General features: G+C 35.7%; 1 protein-coding gene across 1 annotated transcript in view; it reads left to right on the top strand.

Moving 5' to 3' along the window:
• Positions 1 to 21,513, top strand: part of LOC122815409 (src substrate cortactin-like) — a 706,001-nt gene that overhangs the window by 615,867 nt on the left and 68,621 nt on the right. Inside the window, exon 14 of the mRNA XM_044087879.1 lies at positions 15,367 to 15,730. Within this exon, the coding sequence (XP_043943814.1) occupies positions 15,367 to 15,730 (364 nt within the window). The remainder of the gene's footprint in view (positions 1 to 15,366; positions 15,731 to 21,513) is intronic.

The raw sequence follows: 21,513 nt of genomic DNA, 5'->3' as shown, positions 1-21,513 counted from the left end.
TAGCAGACAAAAATCATATGTGCAGATCGAGGAAAAATGCAAGCTTATTGTCTCAGTTAAGCTCTTTCGTCCTGTACCTTAGGACTTCATCAGAACTGGGATAGTCAGTCAAATTATCATTTAGATAACAGTTACAAAACAGCACATGATGTAAAACAGCTAGTCCAAAATACAATAAAATGTATCTACAATTGTTTATTGTCTGTTAGCTAAAAAAATTAAAAAATTCATGAATAATAAAAAACTAAATTATAATACATAAGACTAATTCTTAAAACTATATTATAATTTAGCAGCACATAGCTTCAATATACTTTTTAAAGAAATAGCTTCTTTTAAGCCAGAGGTTCACTTGCATTTAATATCACTTGCCATAGAAGTTCATGATATTCTAATGTACATTACCAAAGGCCTCCTTTAGGATTGTGAAACACTTGTTCAAGTACTAAAAAATAAAATTTTTTGTTAGCATTGCATACTGGTTTATGCACTTAAATATCATAATAATGCTCTTGAACTCTCTTTTTCAAATAACGTTGAGTTTTACCAACATAAAAAGCTGAACATGAGTCACAAAGGGTAAGGTAAAATATGAGTCTACTTTAAAACGTTGACTTACAGGAACATCGACTGACAAATCAGCGAGACGAGAACGTTGAAAGTTCACAATGCCAAATTCCCGGAATGTTGCTATTTAACTCCAGGAAAGTAACCACCGGGACATCGATCACTACAATATGAACAGAAGCAAACTAAACCCACCAACATGGGGAGATTCACCCCCACACCCCACCATGTGGGGGGCTGTGTCCCCACAACCCCCAATAGAATATACCAACTCTGAGATCGCACTACAGTGGAGAACAGGGAAATGGTCACCATGGTGGCCCAGTGGTTACTTTCCCTGAGTTAAATTACGACATTCTGGGAGTTCAGCATTGTGAACTTTCAACGTCCTTGTCTAGCTGATTTGCAAGTCAATGTTCTGGTAAGTCAATATTTTAAAGTAGACCCAAAATACACCCTTACTATTACAATCATAGTGAGCAGTAAATCTAAGCTTGTAGTTAATTGTACTTAAAAGACAATCCTTTCCTTCAAATATGTATTTACATTGTGAACAAGCTCCACATTTTCTAGTACCTATCCTAGGCAAATCTGCTCTTCCTGTATACAAACGTGCACCCTTCTCAAGTGTTTCTTGTATATTGTTGTGCCTAGTAAAAGTATAACATGGCTTAGCACCCAATTTCTTATGAAGGTCCCTGTCATGTATAATAATGTTCCAGTGTTTCTCCATTAGTGATAGCATGAATTTGTGTGCCATACTTAATATGCATACTCTTATCATAACTCTTTGTATTTCCAGTTTGTCAGTTCCACTGACATTGTTGAAATCAAGTCTTAATTGTTTATAATGAAATGCATGACAAAAAAAATTGTATGATGAAAGTAATTTGTGGCCTGAGGGGTGGGAAGTTATTAGTAACATTAAACGTGATAGAAACAAGGAAGCAGCATATTCAAAATGTAATAAATATTAATGGAAAGAGAGGGACTGTGAGATACTGGGGCCAGCCAAAGGCCTGTTTTTATTTAATTTTTAATATTTTGGAAATGAAAAGCATTTAGTACAGGACTGTGAAAAAAGAAGATGCAGGCATTGTGGAGAGGTGGGGGACATACAGCTAAAAATTAAGAACCAAAGTGTATTAAATGTAATATACAAGGACATTTTTGGTTTGATTGGCCTTTTGTTACAGGGTAAAGGAATAGCTGCAGAAAATACTGAAAATAATAACAAAGGAGTTGTGATAGAAAATTTTGTGGAAGAAAATTTAAAAGAAGAGCATATAATACATTTAGAAGAAATGGAGTTAAATATTGGAGGAAGGATGTGCTTGTTTGGGAAGCAAATATGTATGAACTTCTTGGAAGTGAGGAAGGTGAGGATGGATGTTTTGACATAGGAGAAAACCAAGAACAAAATAATGAAAAGTTAATAGCAGTAAGGGTAGAAAGAAGAAAATAAAAATACAAGTTGGAAAGAAAAAACAGAAAGGAAAGGGATGATAAAAAGATGATATAAAGATGCTAAGATTTAATGTGAACAGTATTAGAAATTGTGTCACGGGCCAATGGTAATTGGTATAAAAAGGTGAAAGCATAAATTATATATTTATTAAGACAATATGTGTTAAAAAAGAGAAAATTAATAGAATTGTGGCCCAGTGGGCAAACAAGATTATATGGTCTGTAGAAAATGAAGAATGTTGAGGTGTAGTGATTTTGATAAGAATGGAGAAACTAAAATATTAGATATTACAATACTAATACCAGATAGGATGGTGATGCATGATATTAAGAAAAGAACAATGTGTAATATTATTTGCAGCTTTTACGTCCACACATATGACAGGCAGGAAAATATGTTTGCGGTCTTAAAAATGTGTTGTGGTTAGTATGTTTACTATTATGATAGGAGCCTTTAACTGTAACTTAAGGAAGAAGTGGAAAGTAACACACGCTGTCAAAGTACTGAAGGAAGTTATAAAATGTGGAGGACTACATGTAGAAAAAAAGAGAATGGACTTATGAGAGAGAGATTTTTAAAACTGAGATAGATGATGTGATGTGTTCCAATGGAATGCAAAAATCGAAGGTGTGGAAATAGCTGAGTTTCCAGATCAAAGAGCTCTGTGGGCAGTAATAGGTAACAATTAAAGAAGGAAAACTAATGAAAAGTTTAACTGATGAAGTTAGTAAGACAAAACAATTGAAAATGGAGAGTAAGGAATTATGGATAGAGCATGTGACAATGAAGGAATTATGAAATTTGATCAGTATAGCAGATACTGTTTAAAGAAAAAGTATAAGAAAGTTTTTTTAATGGTAGAAAGCAGAATGAAAAAGAAAATAAAAATGAATATAAAGAAATAATGGAAGAGCTTCAGGTAAAAATTGAGAATAAATGAAAGAGAATAAGAGAGAAATGAAATTGTATGATAAAAACAGAGAGAGAGAAAGCTAAACATTTTTTTATTTAGGCAGTTTTTTTAAAGGTAAGAAAGAGGGGGTATCACCTTAATTAGGCAAACAAATAAGAATAAAATAAGGAAGAATGGATGCATTACTTGATGAAGAGGGTAGTGGAGGATATAAACAAAGGTAAACAATGGAAGTAGTAGAAAGATTTTTAGATAAAATATTTGAAAAGGAAGGAATTGAAAAACAGGAATGCTGTATTAAAATATCTGAAGTAATAAATGAAAAGCAGAAAGAGTCAGCACCAGGATTAGTTGGACTAAGTTATAAGATTTACAAGTGAATTAAGATGGAAGAAAATGTGTTTTTTGTAAACTATTATATTTGTGGTTAGATAAATGGATATGGGGTGATAAAATTGTTTCTGTTTTGAAATGGTGACTTCCTGAAAGACAACATTCCAAAAGAATTAAAAAAAAAACAAGAAATCAAAAGGGCAAACACTTCTTTTTTCTTGTTTTTTTTTTTTGCAAGGTGGCAAGAACCCCCTCCACCCCTGATATAGATGGCAACCCCCAAAGACTCCAAAACGTATATATCCCAACTCCACAGTCACACCAAATCGAAGAAGGGAGAAATCTCCCTAAAAAAGTGAATCATTGCCAGTGCATAATTTCAGATCGCACTGACAATCATTTTCTCTGGGGAAAAAACATTCATTTATGCCATTTGTCTTTTTTTCTATGGGGTACTGATGCTTGAGTAATTTTATATTGAATGTCTATTGGGAAGCCAATAATTTTTTTTTTATGGAAAAAAGATTAAAAGAAAAATATAATAAACCTGAGGCATTTGGGAATATCATTTATATAATATTTAAAAGAATAATACAAAAAAGGATGTACAAAGCTCTGGATGAAGTAATAGGAATTGGTGTTTCTGGTGTAAAAGGGAGAGAAGTAAGGAAAAACGTTAATGTTAGTAAAGAAGTATTATTTTGACAAAAAATGAGGGTATATTGATTGTGTGATGCAGACAAAACATTTGCTAAAGTACATCACGAAGCAATATGGGAAATTATAGAAACATATGAAGTTATAAAATTTTATTATGAAAATGCATGGGTGAAAGTAATGGTAAATGGTTGTATTTAAAAAGAGATCAGGATTAAAAGGGAAGTTAAACAATGATGTTCCTTAAGTATGTGTATTTTTGTTCTAGTAATAAAAGTGATTATTCAAACGTTTATGTAATAAATGGGTGAAGCATGTTAGAAGATGGGAAAAGAAATTGAGATGTCTGTCTTACATAGATGATTTGGTTATTGTAGCAAAAAAAAAGAGGATAAATGAACAAAAGTGTTATAAGAACTGAACAGTTATTAAAAAGGAGGATTTTAGACTGAGTAAAGGAAAAAGTATGAGGGGTGATGAAATAAAGAAGGTGAATGGAATTTATTATACTAGGAAGGAAATTAACATATTAGGGTTTAAGTCTGGCCAGTATGAAAGTATACTGAATCAGTGGAATGTGAAACTGAAAGAAATAAAAAAATACTTGCATGTTGGAAAAGTTTTAATTTCTCATATAATAAAATGGTGAATATGTTAAATACACGCATTTTGGGGAAGCTTGCTGGGAATATTGGGGGAGTGTATATGTCTCCAGGAAAAATGGACAAGAAATTGCTAGAAGTATGGGGTTTGAGGCATGAATCCTGTTAACAGAAGAATAATATACAATAAAAAAAGAAAATAAAGGGGGGTTCGGTCTGAAAAATCCTATTTTTTAGGTCATTGCACCTGTTTTGGGGTTAGTAATAATGTAAAAAAAAAAACATGGAGAATGAAATGGCAGGAAGATTGTTATGTGAGGCATATGAAGAGACATGGAAATGAGTAAAAGGGAAAAGAACAGATGAAAAAGAGATTATGGAGCTGAATATGTAAATAAAGTAAAATTCTGGAAATTAAAAACTCATGAATGTAGTGAGAAAATGAATAAGTGGCATGAAAATAATTGCAATATTTTTTCTTGCACATCCATGGAGTGGTTTATCAGACGATATTAGAAATTCAGTAAAGCAGTGAAAGAAAGGTTTGAAGATTTCCATGATGCTGGAATTTTTTTGTGGAGATTTGTTAAACAAGTTACCTGTGAGGCAAAATATGAAATACTAAACAACAGAAGAAATTGGTATGATTGCAAGGCAGAAGAAATTATAAAATTATCATAAAATTATCATAAAATGAATGTCTTTCGCTAAAAGTTTAAAAATGTATATAGATGGGAAGATTTCTTGAAATGAACAGGGGAATGATATTGCATTATAAATATGAAAAAGGAAGGATGGAAGAAATAGACAAATGGAATAAAATATGATTTGTTACAATCCAGGTATTGTGAAAAAGAAGGTGTGAAGGACTATTGTATAAAAAAAAACAGAAGGAACAAAGATATGTTTGCAAAAATAAGAAAATGGTTGTGGAAAAAGCAATGGGGAGAATAGATGAAAATCAAGGAAATGGAAAAGAAAGAAGTATGTATAAAAATATTTTGTAATACTAATGATGTAAATAGAATGGATATGGGCTTGCAAAAATATGTAAATGTTGAATATTGAGTAAATAATCTATATGTAGATGAAACAGCACCTACTTTTTTCAGTAAGTGCTTTGGGATCTTTTACATCCATGTGAGTTACCACCATCTCGACAGATGGGACCTCAGTTTAACTTTTCATCCAGAGGATGCCACACACAGGAGTACAGCGCTCCCTTTATGCTGCACTGCAGTGCCACTAATGGAAAACCTAATTCAAGTTCCTGGAGTGGGTATAGAACTGACAGCCTTAGAAACGTATGTGGTCCAGTAATGCTGGAGTTGATGAACAAGGATGCAGCAAAACCACATGTTCATTTCACCATCTGAAATATCAAAGGACATATAAAGTTGAGGGAAGAAAGCACAAGACCAATTCTATTACCCAGTAGTGAACCAAAAGAGGTTTCTAGCTGTCAGGTACATGGTGACAGAGGAAGCTATCCTAGTGTTGGCCAAAGGGATTGGCCTATGATGAAGTGAAAGCCTGCTTTGCATCAGGGCCTGACTTCTTATTCATTTCTTCTGATCCTACAAAATCTTCTACAAAGGTACCAGACATGATTGCAGCTGTCGAGAAGCTTTCCACCTGGCAAATATGTATTTTATTTTATATTTGTTGAACAGGTAGGTGGGCTGGTTCTGATTCTTTTCAGCCATGACCTGGGCTCACACAGCAATTAATAGTACAACACTAAATTTTGCAAGACCGTACAATAAGTAATAATTCATACCTCAGTTGTACAAGACCATGCTATTGAAAGTTACAGAGAATACTTGATTAAAATATTAACGTATTGCAGAGAGACAACTTAAACTGAGCAAGAGGAGTTGCATAGGGTTACACAGGACTGTGCATGCATAGCACAGTGTACAAAGCGCTTGAATACAGAAGTACAAGAAACTATGTTTGATATATATATTCAAAAATCTGTATACACTATATACACCATAATGTTAATATTTCATTCGATGAGTAGTTAACTACCCAGGATTTGTTAGAGGGGGCACTCTAACAAATCATGCTCTGGCAAGTGGAATAAGTTTTCCATTTGGTTGGAATGGCACCCCAGTGTGTCATCCTACAGGTTTTCCTGATTTATTTCCTGCATTCATGTGACACGGGCTTTATTTATTCCATAGTTAAGGTGCATTTGTCAGCTATTTCTACCCATCACATCACATTATCAGATGTCCAGATTTTCACATAATGTCCATATTTTTGCCTCAAAGTTTTGGTCTAGTCCTCATAAAATGTGTGTTTTTAGGCAGATCATTAAGAATCACTCACTAAATAACAGCATAGTTAGGAAAAGCCTAAGAGAAACAGGGGTAAGGATATGTGTACGGGTATGGTATTTTTGGACCTCAAATATGACTTTGCTACATTATATCTTGTTGTTATATATTGCAGAAAATAGCTAACTGTTGATTTTCTAAAGATGTAGTTTCATAGTTTAGTAACCATCTACTAACAGAACTGTCATGGTGTTGAGTTCAAACAATCACACCAGTGCTGGCACAATTACAAAAGTGTACTCCAAATTTAGCTTGGCCCACTACTTTTCTCACTTCTCATTTACACTCTTGCTTGTTATTGGTCATACATTTTCTTATTCTGTACTCTGATGATATTACTGTGATTACACGAATGTACAAAACAACACAGCATTTAATTATGAATTATTAAATGACTTTGCCTTCGCTTGGAAATGGCTTGTCAAAAACAACCTAATAACCCACACAAATCTACTGTCATATTATTTGGTACTTTAAAGAAAACAGCTGCTTCACCTCCTTACATGCCATTAAAGACTGTAGGATATTTCTTTACCATATGTCACACAGTAAAAGTACAGCAGTATAAAATTGGACCAAATATTTCTTCATTTAACATATTAAGCTCTGGTCAGACTTTTTTAACCAACTAAACAACTGTAACAGTGTAACTCACTTCCTCACCTGAATCAGTAAAGGCTGTTGCAGTAAATGCCATATTACCCAGACAAGAGTACACATTACCTTTCTTATGCTTTCTGTTTACGGGCAATACCACTTTACTACAGTCAGTTAAAATAAAATGTCCAACTATATTCAGTTATCTGAGACCACTGATCACTGTTTAATTGTAGATAAAAACGTGGTTATTAAACATAGTCAGAACCACCTTTCTACTCAAGACAAAACAGGTCTGTATCACTTCATCGAAATTTCAGTTTAGTGAATCCCTAGTCATCAAATCCAGTTGAGTGACAGCTCACTTCAACGAACAATTGTTTCAGCAAGCATTCACACAGGGAAAGAAACTGGTCAGTCAGCTACCAACCATAAAAAACAAACAAAAAAAAAAAACTACAAAGTCTTAAACGCAGCTAAGTTGGGGGCTGTGGTCCCCACACACCTTCAATATGGGGGGCTGTTCCCCCACCCCTCTAACTAAATATACCAATTCTGAGATTGCATTACAGTGGGGAAAGGGCATATTTTCAATGATGGCCGACTAGTTTCTCTCCCTGTGTGAAAGTTCACTGAAATGATTGCACGTTGAAGTGAGCTTTCACTCAATTGGGTTCAATGAAGAGGGATTTGCTAAACTGAGATTTCGAAGAAGTGATATAGACCCTATTAAACATTCAGATTGCTAAATGAAGAGCACTGTACTCCTATAAAAATGGGTAACACAAACTATGACCTAAGAGGACATGACAGTACCTAGTTGGTAAGATCGAACTTTACTTTAGTATACATAGGAGGAGCGTTCCGCATATTTGCCCTGTCCTCATGGAATAAAATGCCAAATTAACTAAATGCACTCAATAACATATCAGTGCTTAGGAAAAAGCTAAAGTCCCACTTAGCTAAAAACAAGGTGAGGTTGTTTCAGATACAGGCTAACATATGCTGTGTGACACTGTCTTGCCCTGATCCTGCTATTAATCTTTCAGTCTTTTTGTCTTAACCATACAGAGAAAAGAAATCTTTAAATGGCTGTCTAGCAACTTCCCCCAAGAGGACTTCTTCTCAGTTGGCCTAGCAGTTGGTATGACCACACAGTTTGGGCTACTCGGGTGGGATGAGAGGTCCCTGTACTTGGCAGAACAGGAAGAACAATTATATGAGAGAAGTGCGTTGTTAACTCACAGGGAGGCTGTTTATTGGGTTGCTTGGATCAACCCCAGCTTATCTTCCTGTAAGAGATAGGATGGCATCAGAAGAGCTGCAAACACATATTCAGCCCGTCTTACAGAAGGGAGATGTACAACTTTTAGTGATTAGGAACAAGTGATTGGGCTTCTGTTCTCATGTATTCCAAGTGCTTGAGAAGTCTAGTTTTGTGTCATAGATGTGATTCTGAATATTATACAACATTGTGCGTCCCATCCAGTGGAGAGGAGCCATGAAATGAAGGCATCATGTCTTTTAAGTTTCATCTTTGTGGCAGATCTTACAGGGCCTCTTGTAGCTCATGGGATCCTTTACTTTTAGTAATACCTGTTTCTTTAACATCAGTGTCAGCAATTTTTATGGTGATTACTTCTGTTGCTGAATATATTGCTAAAGAAAGAGCAGTAAACTACTTTCAGTAAGAAATATGCATGCAGGAAATGATTGTTTTGTAGAGTTAGCAACTTCTCCATGATAGTATGTCCGTGTATTTAATATATATAAGTAAGGGGAGTGGGTATAGGGGTGGGGGCACAACCAATTTCTGAAATAATTTGCATTGATGTTGCATCTTAAAAAATAATTGGTCTGGGTTTTATCAAGTGTTGGTCTTGTTGTTAATGGTGGTTTTGCAATCATGGATTTTGAAATGTTTTCAGATTTGTTGATGTTTTGTCAGCCCTGGTGGTGTTTTCATCTTTGTGGATCCTGTTGAATGACACATATTTGTAGCTTGTTGCATGTGTGGTGTTCATGCTGGCTGTCACCCACTTTCAATGACAAGTCCCTTAGTAAATCATCTTGTAGCAGTTCTATCAGATTTCATCATTACTTCTTGACTTTCCTCTTAGTTTCAGACTTCTGTTGTCATTACTTAATGCATGTACCTGATCCTGGTACCTTGAGATGAGGAAACAGTTTTCTTTTCTCCATTTCCACTATCATACCTGACTTTAGATATAACTTTGGGTGATTGTGGAGCTTACTTTGTGTCTGCTTTAGTGTAAATATGACTATCCCGGTCAACAAATGTAAAATAAAATAAAATAAATAAACAATAATTCAATAGAAAATATTTCTGCCTATTGCCAGTCATAATCCAAGGGAACTGCTAATCCTTTAAGGTCTGATGTCACCCTTTAAGTGCAATCCTTTCTTTTTTTAAACGAAAAACATCTTTATTGAATTATCACTTATGACCTAGTCAGTCATACATTTATATAAATGAAAACAATCCATATTGACATATTTTCAGTTGCAAGCATTATACATCACATATGAGCTTCTGTACAGTCATTACCAATCAACCATCACATAGCGCATTCATTTCCTGCCTTCCATTAAACCACATTCCTCCTCTAAAACATTATTCTGCATATATTGTTCTCACAGTTTCCATCTTTTTCTATATAATTTGCTCCTACCCTTTTCTAAAGATCCCACTTACAGTTCTTTTATTTCTGTTACTATATTCACTACGTTTAATACAGTTTGTTCATACTTTGATTTCTATTTTCTAGTAATTGCCATCAGAGTTAAACTCGGCAAGGCCTTACTGTGCCTAGGCAATTCAGTTCCTGTATCACAGCTCAAAAAAACAATTTCTTAGTTACACCAATTTGCTCAGTCAGTACTTCTTGCACATTAATCTGCAGGGGATTTTTAAAGTGTGTCAATGCATTATATTCCTCAAAAATATGTTCCCAATTACCTCTTTCTTCCCCATTACATAACCAGCATTTGCAATCTGCCTGAGGAAAATTTCTTTGTTGTGTGCTTTGGGTATACAAATACCTGTGCAAACACTTCCAAGCAAAAATCTTGAATCTTCTAGACTTTGTTACATATTTGGGAGCCATATATATAATTCTCCCATTCTTTCTTTGTGAATTGCTTATCCAGTCTTTCTTCCCAATCTTTTCTAACCTCCTCTATTTCCTATAGTTATTGTGCAGATTTTATATGCCCTACTAATTATCCCTTTTTAACAACAGCTTCTTTTCTAGATTTAACTAAAAACTCTACTAGTGCTGGTTTTTCACTTAGGATCCCCTTATCGCTGTCTCTTTGCCTATACTCTGATATCAATCCTTGATAGGGAAGGCAGTCTGTAACCTGCAGTCCAAATGTATTCTTGGCCTCTTCCCATTCTATTACCTTACCTTCTGCCATTATTTACTCCCAATACCTTGGTTCCTTTACTAGTTTTCTCCAGGAAATTCCAATCCCCTCTCACATTTTCTGTTTACAGCTAATTGCAGGTATCCCTATTGGCAGAATCTCCTCTGTCTATTCCCATGTTGGCTTATTTCTTAGAATACTTTCTGCTACTTTATGAATATAATATTCTGTATAGCTATTGTTATTCTCCTTAAGGATCTGAAATGAAAATCCCAATCTCTCCTTATTTCATATGTTCTCCCTTTTCATCATCATCCAAGACCAATCCTTTCTTGATGAGTTCAGGGAGAATACCTCTCAACTGTCCAGAGTTTTTCTGAATGTCCAGATTTGTGCTTCATATTCCAGGTCCTTTCCTCATAAAATGTATATTTTTTTGCAAATTATTGAGGATTGAAGGCACTAAATAATGACATAAATTTGAGTTTCAGATTTCATATTCTTCAGAATATGCATGCTAATGCAAAACCTGCTATTCTGTCAGCTTTTTAAGTTTATACAAGTAATATTTAAAATTTGCCCTCCCGACTTTGGTCCCTTTTCCCTCTATTATTGTTAGTTTTGTCCAGAATTCTTGTGATAAGAGGTTTAGAGGTAGGTCAGGGAGTCTGGTCATAGTTTGTTTTCTGAAACAGAAATGGGTGGAACTGTCTGATACTGCTGTTCTGAATGTGTCTAAACAATGTACATTTGGTGATGACTGCTAGCTGTCACATCATCCTAGTGACAGTATATATTCCATTTTAATTGAATGTTCCAATGGTTGCTCTGATCCACCATTTTAGCCACATGCTGGAGCAATGGCTGTATTATGAAAGGGCCCTGGAAATCCTATATTGATGGGGCATTCTAGGGGGTTGACCTTTTTGCTCACTGTTTATATTTGAGCTTCCCTCTGTTAGAAAATGGAGGAGTGGGCAGTAGTTTTCTTTTTAGTGGATTGGTAATTAACAGTATTCTGTTTCCCTCCCCCAAGTATCACTTGCTCATTAGCTAATTATCACACAAAAAGGATGTGGTTTATTGTTGGAAATGCAGGATGACAAAGACTAGCTTGATTTCAGATCTATTTACTGTTGACTGCCCTGGGGCAATACTAGTTCGAACTCTAGGACCTCTGTCAATATGAAAAGATGATCTCCTTCAACTAATGGCTTGGGAAATACAGATGTAGTTATACAGCTATGAAATCCTCCATTGAGGTCTCAGAGGGCTTTATTCTTCAAGGGAGGCTGTCCAGTAATACCATTTACTAGACTAAGTTAACGGCATCCCTCTTATTTCTGGACTGTCAATTCTTGTATGTGTATGCAGTGTCTCAGGCATCTCTAGGCCTTAATTATTCTTGCTTTATAACCTCCAAAGACATTGAGCCAATCCTTGGACATATTCACACCATCAGCCACCCTGGCACTGATGGCCTGTATGCATGGTTCATTTTTTAATGCAGGGAATTCTTCATTACAATCCTTAATCATATATACAATCTCTACTTTACTCAAAAAATGCATAACATATGAAGAATACTTTAATAAATCTACTACCAAAACAACCAAACCCTTCCAAAGTCTCATGCTACCTTCCAATCTCCATTTTTGGAACCCGAGAAAAACGTATAGAAAAAAATCCTAAGCAACCAACTGTCACAATATTTCAACCCATGCCATATCCTTACAGAAAATCAACATGGCTTTTGCTCAGGTAACAGCACTATGACAGCATTGTAGAGCCTAACAGACAAAATCCTTCTCAGTGTGCACAATGGATATGTCAAAGGCAGAATTTTCATAGACATAAAGCATTTGATCTGTTGACCTAGTCTGTATTACTGCATCATCTGCTAGAAACAGGCATTAGTCATAATACTGTTCCCTGGTTTGACAGTTTTCTAACTGTCATAATACAGTTCTTACTCAACTGTACTTTCATATGCTATGTAATTATATTGTCATAAACATCTCTACAGTCAAGCAACACAAACAGAAGTGCTTAGCCTCATATGAAAACTTACATTTGGATGAATGAAATGCTGCTGCCATTATGTGTATAGCTTGAGTGATTACTGAGGTACTGTAAATTGTTTAAAGACCATTACAAAATGTAATATTTAATGTGTTATTATGGCTTACAACATACAGTGCATGACATGCAATTTAGTACATACTACTGCTGTAATGAAGGCCTTGTGCTGAACAGTTTACTATTTACATGTCTGTAGTGACTCGATTCAAAAAATATGAACATTTGTTTGAACTGTGAGGATATAATGATTTTGTCAAAAGGTTTAATATTCTTCCATTAGAGGTTGAGTACAACCTTTCCAAATTCCACTGCAGGGAAGCTACATGCCAGTATTTCAGATGTTTCTGTTGTCAAGAATACAATGAAAGACAGAACTCTTGCCCAGATTAGGCTGGTCATTTAGGTTTTGAAGAGATTTTATTTAAGGCTTCCTGTAAATAAGCCACTTCCACCATGATCCTTCAAGCTTGACATGAAATGCTGTCCACTGACAAGTTGTTTGGCTGAGCAAATGCATCATCCATGTCTTGAAGATGACTTTGACCAGGTGAATGCCCAGCATCATACTGTCATGTATGCAGACCATTAGATTGTCTTCCAGGAGGGATGGTTATCTCTGGGACTAGATATATTTTCGTTCATGATGTGGAGTCTGAGATTTCTAATATCTTATATATTTATCTGTTGGTCCTTGTCATCTAGAAGCTCAGTACAGACTGTGATGTGGTCTTCATACCCTGGATTTCTATCATGAGTTGTGCTTTACCTTGACATAGTCACATACAAGAACAGGAAGCAACTGCTGATCTCCTTTACTTCCGGTAGAGAGGGTACCATGGCTAAATGGATATCTAAGTGACTGTCAGACTCCATGTGCTTCTGTAAGATGACAGGCATCTGTCTAATGCTATAAGATGAAATTCCATGTTGTGGTGGGTGAGAGTGTAGGAGGTGGAGCTTTCCAGTGCTTATTCAGAAACATATCCACAGCAGATGTTTGTATGAAGGTTATGTGGTTGTGCACACACACCTTTGTAATGTGATACAGCTTGGATCTCCACATATGCACGAGTGTGTGTGTGTGCAGTATGTGCATGTGTATGAGGAACAGTATAGATGTGTGATACTGGTGTGGTGTATCTCTCTCTCTCTCTCGCTCTATATATATATATATATATATATATAGGTATAGATGTAGATAGATATATGCTGTGTGCTTGTGTGTGCGCACGTGCATGACGTGATACTTGTGTGGTATATGTACGTGCGTGTGTGTGTGTGTGTGTGTGTGTGTAGCTATATATTTATATTTATATATATATATATATATATATATATATATATATATATATATATATATATAATGTGTGTATATGCGTGTGCGTGAAAGAGAGTAGTAATGCGTGTTCATGCGTGCATGTGTAAGGGTGTGGGTGTGTGTATCTGTGAGGCAGGTCTTCTTCTTACTGCAGACTACATGTAGAAGAAATGTTTTGGGTGAGAATTGATGAGAAGTGATTTCCTTCTCATTAGGGCAGCCATCTCCAAAGCTTGGGCAGCACAAAGAGATAAGAGGCAATGTGTGCCAGGAAATGAGGGAGGAAAGGATCTCTGAAGTACTGGTTCTTCCAGCTCTGTGATGGCGATTGAATAGTGTATTAGTGCATGTTTCTATTAATAGTGTATTAGTGCATGGTTCTATTAATAGTGTAAGCGCATGTTTCTGTTAATAGTGTATTAGTGCATTCTTCTATTAATAGTGTATTAGTGCACAGTTCTATTAATAGTGTATTAGTGCATGGTTCCATTAATAGTGTATTAGTGCATGCTTCTATTAATAGTGTATTAGTGCATGCTTCTGTTAATAGTGTATTAGTGCATGATTCTATTAATAGTGTATTAGTGCATGCTTCTATTAATAGTGTATTAATGCATGGTTCTATTAATAGTGTATTAGTGCATGGTTCTATTAATAGTGTATTAGTGCATGGTTCCATTAATAGTGTATTAGTGCATGTTTCTATTAATAGTGTATTAGTGCATGCTTCTATAAATAGTGTATGAGTGCATGCTTCTATTAATAGTGTATTAGTGCATGCTTCTATTAATAGTGTATTAGTGCACGGTTCCATTAATAGTGTATTAGTGCACGGTTCCATTAATAGTGTATTAGTGCATGCTTCTATTAATAGTGTATTAGTGCATGCTTCTGTTAATAGTGTATTAGTGCATGCTTCTGTTAATAGTGTATTAGTGCATGCTTCTATTAATAGTGTATTAGTGCATGGTTCTATTAATAGTGTATTAGTGCATGCTTCTATTTCTGCATTGCTGGCTGCTGGAATTAATTGATTCTGGCATTGTGTATGGTCACTCCTCATTTCCTTCTTTTTCTTGTGTACTGTTTATTAGGATTCTGCTGACAATGATTATGAAGAGCCCCCAGAGCTCCCTGAAAGACCTGATTTCTCTGATGATACCCCTGCACTCCCACCAAGACTTGAAGACCCCACCAGTGTTCCTAAACTGCCTCCTAGACAAGAGCCTTGTCCTTCGATTCCTCAGCTTCCCCCAAGGAATGCTCCATCTCCTGATATCCCTCAACTACCTCCCAGAAATATCCCAGAAGATGAATTTCAGGAAGATAATGATGGAAGAGACTATGAAGAGCTACCTGTGACAGAGCCTGAACATGATCCTATATATGATGAGAATGATGACATAGTGGGGGAATATGAAGACATCAACGAAATGAAAGCAGTGGCATCAAAATCCGGTAATATGATACCTGCTCAATCAATAAGATATTTGCAGTAACAACTGCATGTGCTCACATTTTTGGCAGATATTTGGAAGAATATATTCTTTCTTGTGTGTTATTTCAGCTGATTCAGGTCTTCAGAGTTTCTTTACAGTTCCTAGACAAGTGAGTTGTTTCATTAAATGCAGTAAAGAAGGCTGATAGATATGCCAAGGCAAGAGCTTACTGATAGTCATTTCATCAGACCTGCAAATTACACTGAAGTAGCAAATGTCTAACCCTGGCATTGCCATGTTTCTCATGGTTGTAGTGATGGGGAGGGTGATATAAAGCACTGTTATTTACCCCTGCTGACTACATTGAAAAATTAGGCATGTTTCTGATAAAACGCCAGTTCTTTGTGTGTGTCATGACATATGGAAATAGCCAGTTATGACACTTTAATGGGGCTCAAAGCCAGTTATGAGAAGGCACAGTGTAAGTTTGGAAAGTGGAGAAGCACACCTGAGTTGTCTGCATATGAAAGCAGAGTCCTATCAACAACATATGGATGCATTATTTGCACAGAGTTTGCTCACATTGGTGTATGTACAGTGGTGGAGGGTACGCTATATGGATTGCTCTCTAGCAACTGCATATGCTTGTTAAACTAGGAAACATGGGATTATGGGATATAAACAGTAGTGGGTCTCCACTCCAGTTAAGCTTGGAATTTTTGGATGTCACATCAGTTGCTGATACTTTGTTCTTCTGCAGCTCATGCAGAGCATTAATTTTTCATGAGATGTAACTGCAGGGCATACAGACAGGCTTATTATGACTTGTATAATTTTAGAGCAAGATGATGATGCAACTAATTACAAGCATATGTAGTTGGATGTAGCACAGCACCACCCATGAAGAGGTTACAGACTTGATGGTATGAAGCAATTAAGGGCATAGACTGAGTGAGAAGTTTTATTACTAGCTTTTCTGACATCGCAGCATGTTCTTAGCTGTTAATGAGCTTCATCCTGTTGTACAGGGTTTGATTCCCTCAGGCTCCATTTCATTTGCGTATTGTATATGTCTCCAAACAAGTCACTTAACCAGAGAGTGGTCCCAGGCTGAATTTGAAATTGATACCTATGGCCCACTCTGCTACCCCTGTAAATGGTCATATTAAAAATTAATTTAAAATCAGCCATATATCTTAATATGCCAAAGTGACTGTGGTCACGGGTTGTGTCTGAAATGGGTATCAGTGGACCACTCTGTTACCCCTGTAAATAGTCATATTAAAAGGCTATTTAACAGCAGTTGGAGATCTTAATGTGCGAAAATGACTAGTGACATGACAGAAGTTCGTGCTTTGCTTTATTAACTGACCACTATTGCTACTTCAAAGGAGTAATTTGAACTTACGTGTAAAGGAAGGGTAAAAGGCCGAGAACAGTGTCATTTTTTGATGTTTCCAGAATTCCTTTTGATTAATTTTGTTGGCACATTTTCAAAGACTGGGAAACTATTAAAAACTGAAATCCTGCTCTGCTGAACTTTGTAATCAAATCTTGGCTGCATTCAGGAAGTGAAACTTAAATTTCAGTGTGTACAAAATGATAAACTAAATAATTTTTTAATGTTTATGCTGTATCAACACAGATTAAATGATGAGAATAATATAACAGAGTTTTAGTTGAATGATAAATAAACTGCTGAGGATAGGCTCCAGTCTCAAATAAGCTTAAAAGATGCAAGGAAGTCTCAGCTGAGCAGTACTACTTTATTGTAACTCACACTAGTGCTTTCACAAATGCTTCATCAGGTGTACAAAACATCTCAAACACCTACACCTTATATACATTATAAAATGATCACATGACATACTCTAATTAATTCTTAAAGGCCCATTATAAAACTCTATTATAAAAATAGTTGCATGTATATTAAAACAAATAATAAAAAATCTTTTATAAATAATACTTTACCATATATATGTGTATATAAGAATATATATAAAAATATTATTATCTATGATTAGAGAAAAACTTCAAATAAACATATAGCATAAATTACTTAAATAAAGCTCTTTTCCTAAGCACAGGTTTCATTGGAACATGGTCATTTAGACCATGTCCTTGGTTGGCTCTTAACATCACTATCCACTTGGCCTCCGTCTCTCAAGTTCTAGCTCTAATATCACCCACCCTTGGATTCTCATACGTCCTGGATAGAGCCATAAACAGAAACTTGTGCTGTTCCCCTTTACTTAAAACATGCTTAGCTAAGGCATTATTGCAACTACCTTTACCAATATGGTAATTGTGCTCCCTTATTCTATCCTTCAAAGCACGATCTGTCTTGCCAACATAGAAACATTTGCATAAGGTGCAAATAGCTAGATAGACCACGTGCATAGTTTCACAGTCTGCCTGTACCCTAACCTCATATACTTTACCAGTATCAGGATGTATAAATGATGTCTCCTCATTAATAAACTTACATTGTGGACATTTACCACATGGTTTAGTACCAAATGAATTAAACCTACACTTAATTCCTTTAACATAGTCTCCTTTTCAGATTCTTCTTATTGTTGTAAGTAAACTGAGGTCTAGGGCCTATAACCTCAGTCATCTGTGGGTCCGTCAATAAAATACCCCAATGCTGATTAATTATATCCGTGTATCTCCTTACATCCCTTGAATAGGGGATACAGACCTTAATATTATCATCCTTCTTTTCAATCTTAGTTAGAGGTCTTTCTGAAAAATATGGTTTGGCCCTAGATTCTCTCAACTGTGAAACTTGTAAAGCACTATGCTCTATCAGCCTATGATCATAACCTCTTTCTGTGAGTTCATTAACTGTTCTATACTTCTGTTCTTCAAACTCACTATTCTTTAAGCTTAACCTTGACGCTCTATAGAATTGATTCTGAGCTACATTTCTAAAAACGTACTCTAGATGCATACTATCCCTTGCTAGAAGACTGTTAACATGACAGTCCTTCCTGAACAATCTGGTAGATATAATATTAGTACTATCGTTCTCAACAACTACGTCTAAAAAATTAATACTAGTCATTGAATAATTCAAAGTAAATCTTAAAAATGAAGTAGTATTGTTAATAAACTCTACAAAATCCATCAGTTCTAAAATAGAACCTTTCCACAGAATAAAAAGGTCATCTAAAAACCTTCTATAAAATAAAATCTTATCCTTGAAAGGCCCTTCAACCAGAGAATCTGTTTCCCATTTCATCATGACCGCATTAGCATAGCTGTTCGAGCATGCACTCCCCATCGCCACACCATTTTTCTGCCAGTAAATTTTATCCTTGAATAAGAATACATTATTCAAGAGCACTAAAGACATCAACTTAATAAACAACTCAACATCACTTATATTATAAATGCAGCTTTTAACCAGTTGTTCCTTCAAAAAATCAAGCCCTACTCCATTAGGGATGACCGTAAACAATGAAACGACATCTAAGGTAACAAGCAGACATTCCTCATTCAACATACCACAGTTAGTACCCTCATATAAGCCGCGCAAAAAGTGCTCAGTGTCCTTAAGAACATATATAGAGCTCTGTATTACTGGCTTCAATTTATTTTCCAGAAACACTGAAATACATTCTGTGCACCATCCTCTCCCTGCCACTATAGGGCGCATAGGGGGTCTAACCAGATTCTTGTGCAATTTGGGTAACCCTTGTATAATGGGCACAGTATAGTGAAATGTTCTAAGAAATTTAAAAATATCATCGGGTAATAACCCTGTTTGCGTAAGACTCTTCAATTGCTCTTTAATTATTTCAACCATCTTTTGCATTTGAACCATCGTTATTGCCTCATAGAAATCAGCATTGTTTAACATTTCATACATCAAACTATCATAGTCATCTACATCAAGTAAAACAATCCCCCCACCCTTATCTGCTGGTCTAATCACAAGGTTGACATCATTTTCTAAATCATAGAGTGCTTGAAATGTCCACTTGGTTAAATTATAACTTCTATTACTGCAATGTCTATCATTATAAATTTTATACATGTCTGCTAGACACATTTGCTCAAAAGCATTAACCAAAGGCATGGGTTTGGGTATGTACGTACTTGGTTTCCTCAATGAAAAACCAGAATTATTAGTTACTTGTTTAAACATACATTTCAGCGTGAGATTTCTAGTAAACATCTTAAAATCAAATATAATATCTGTTATAGACATATCTGAAGTGGCTATTTTCAAGCGTGGTTAACTCCTGAGGATGACATTCATATTTTTGAAGGTATATCCCTATTTTCAGGCTTGATTTACCTCATCATACAATTTTCTGAACCCCCCCTGTCTAGCTGTCTACTACTCAGAAATCCACACTGCATGACTAAAATACTAGTGGAAACAATAATTTAAAGAAAGAGAATACGCATCTTACATCTCCTTTTTTCAGAAGCAAAAATTAATGACTTTGTTTGATACAATTTTCCAACATAGTTCATTAAAGTCTATAGATTTTGCACTGTCTGCTTGATAATGTGCTTATATTTTTCCATCATTTTTATTACCGTGGGTTTTTACGTGTGTTTCTGAGTAACATCTCACATTCCTTCTGGAAGTGGGAAGAGCTGCATGCTATTTGGTATTCAATTTTATGCTTTTTAGATGTCCGAATTTTTGACTGGATTTACCTACTTTTCAAGGACCTTTGCACCTATTTTCAATATCTGCAGGTTGAGAAGTGTGCTGCCAGGTAGTCGAGTAACTGATCTGGAACACATCAGACATTTTCTTTGGGCATATTTCTGCAGCATAGCTGTTACAATTGTTTTACAGTGTACAAGTGAGCCAAACCTGTTTAGGGAGTAGAGATAAAGGGACATGCCACAAGCGAGGCTTGGAGAGTACAACATTCTCGGATAACCATTTTTCCTGTTCCGTTTATAGAATATCTGGTTGTACATTTAGAAATATAAACCCCATGGGTGTAACCACAGAATGAATTGCAGTCATAACTATAATTCTACTACTTAGAATTCATTTTGACATCGGACATTAATTGTATGGTACCCTAAATTGTTTACCTGCATTAGAGTTAGATTTATAAATAATAAAATTGTAATAATAGCCCCCCCCCCAAAAAAAATCATTATTCTGTTTTGAGAATTTGGTAAAATACATTACTTTGTATTTACATGATCATACTCGACAATAAGCCAGAACTTTACCAGGTTTGATACTGATTGTAACGTAAAGCTGTTATTTTATGCAATATTTCATAGTCTCACATTTTGGTAAAACAAGATTTGTATTTATTTACTTGTGGGGAAATGCCTGATTGATATACCATCATTAATATATATATATATATATATATATATATATATATATATATATATATATATCTGTATCTGTATGGGTCTACCTGACAACGTCGACAGCTTAGAACGCCGACAATGAGAACACCGACGCCAGAAGATCGACAAGTGAGAAGACCGATGGATGAAAATACCGACTCTGAGAACACCGACATGGGAAAAGGCTGTGTAAGTATGCGGTAGTGACGGACGTTAGGGTGCGAGTAAGGTAAGTGTGCGATATTGACGGTCTGTAGGGATAGGGGTGGGTTAAGTGAGTTAGGGTTAGGGAGCGGGTTAGCTAAATGTGCGGTAGTGATAGTCTTTGGGTTAGGGGCGGGTTAAGTGAGTTAGGGTTAGGGCGCGGGTTAGGTGAGTGTGCGATAGTGACAGTCTTTGGGTTAGGGGTGGTTTAAGTGAGTTAGGGTTAGGGCGCAGGTTAGGTAAGTGTGCGGT

The sequence above is a fragment of the Protopterus annectens genome, chromosome 11.part0 (assembly GCF_019279795.1).
Source record: "Protopterus annectens isolate FY-2018-M chromosome 11.part0, PAN1.0, whole genome shotgun sequence".
NCBI lineage: Eukaryota > Metazoa > Chordata > Ceratodontiformes > Protopteridae > Protopterus > Protopterus annectens.
This window is presented reverse-complemented; position numbering and strand designations above follow the sequence as displayed.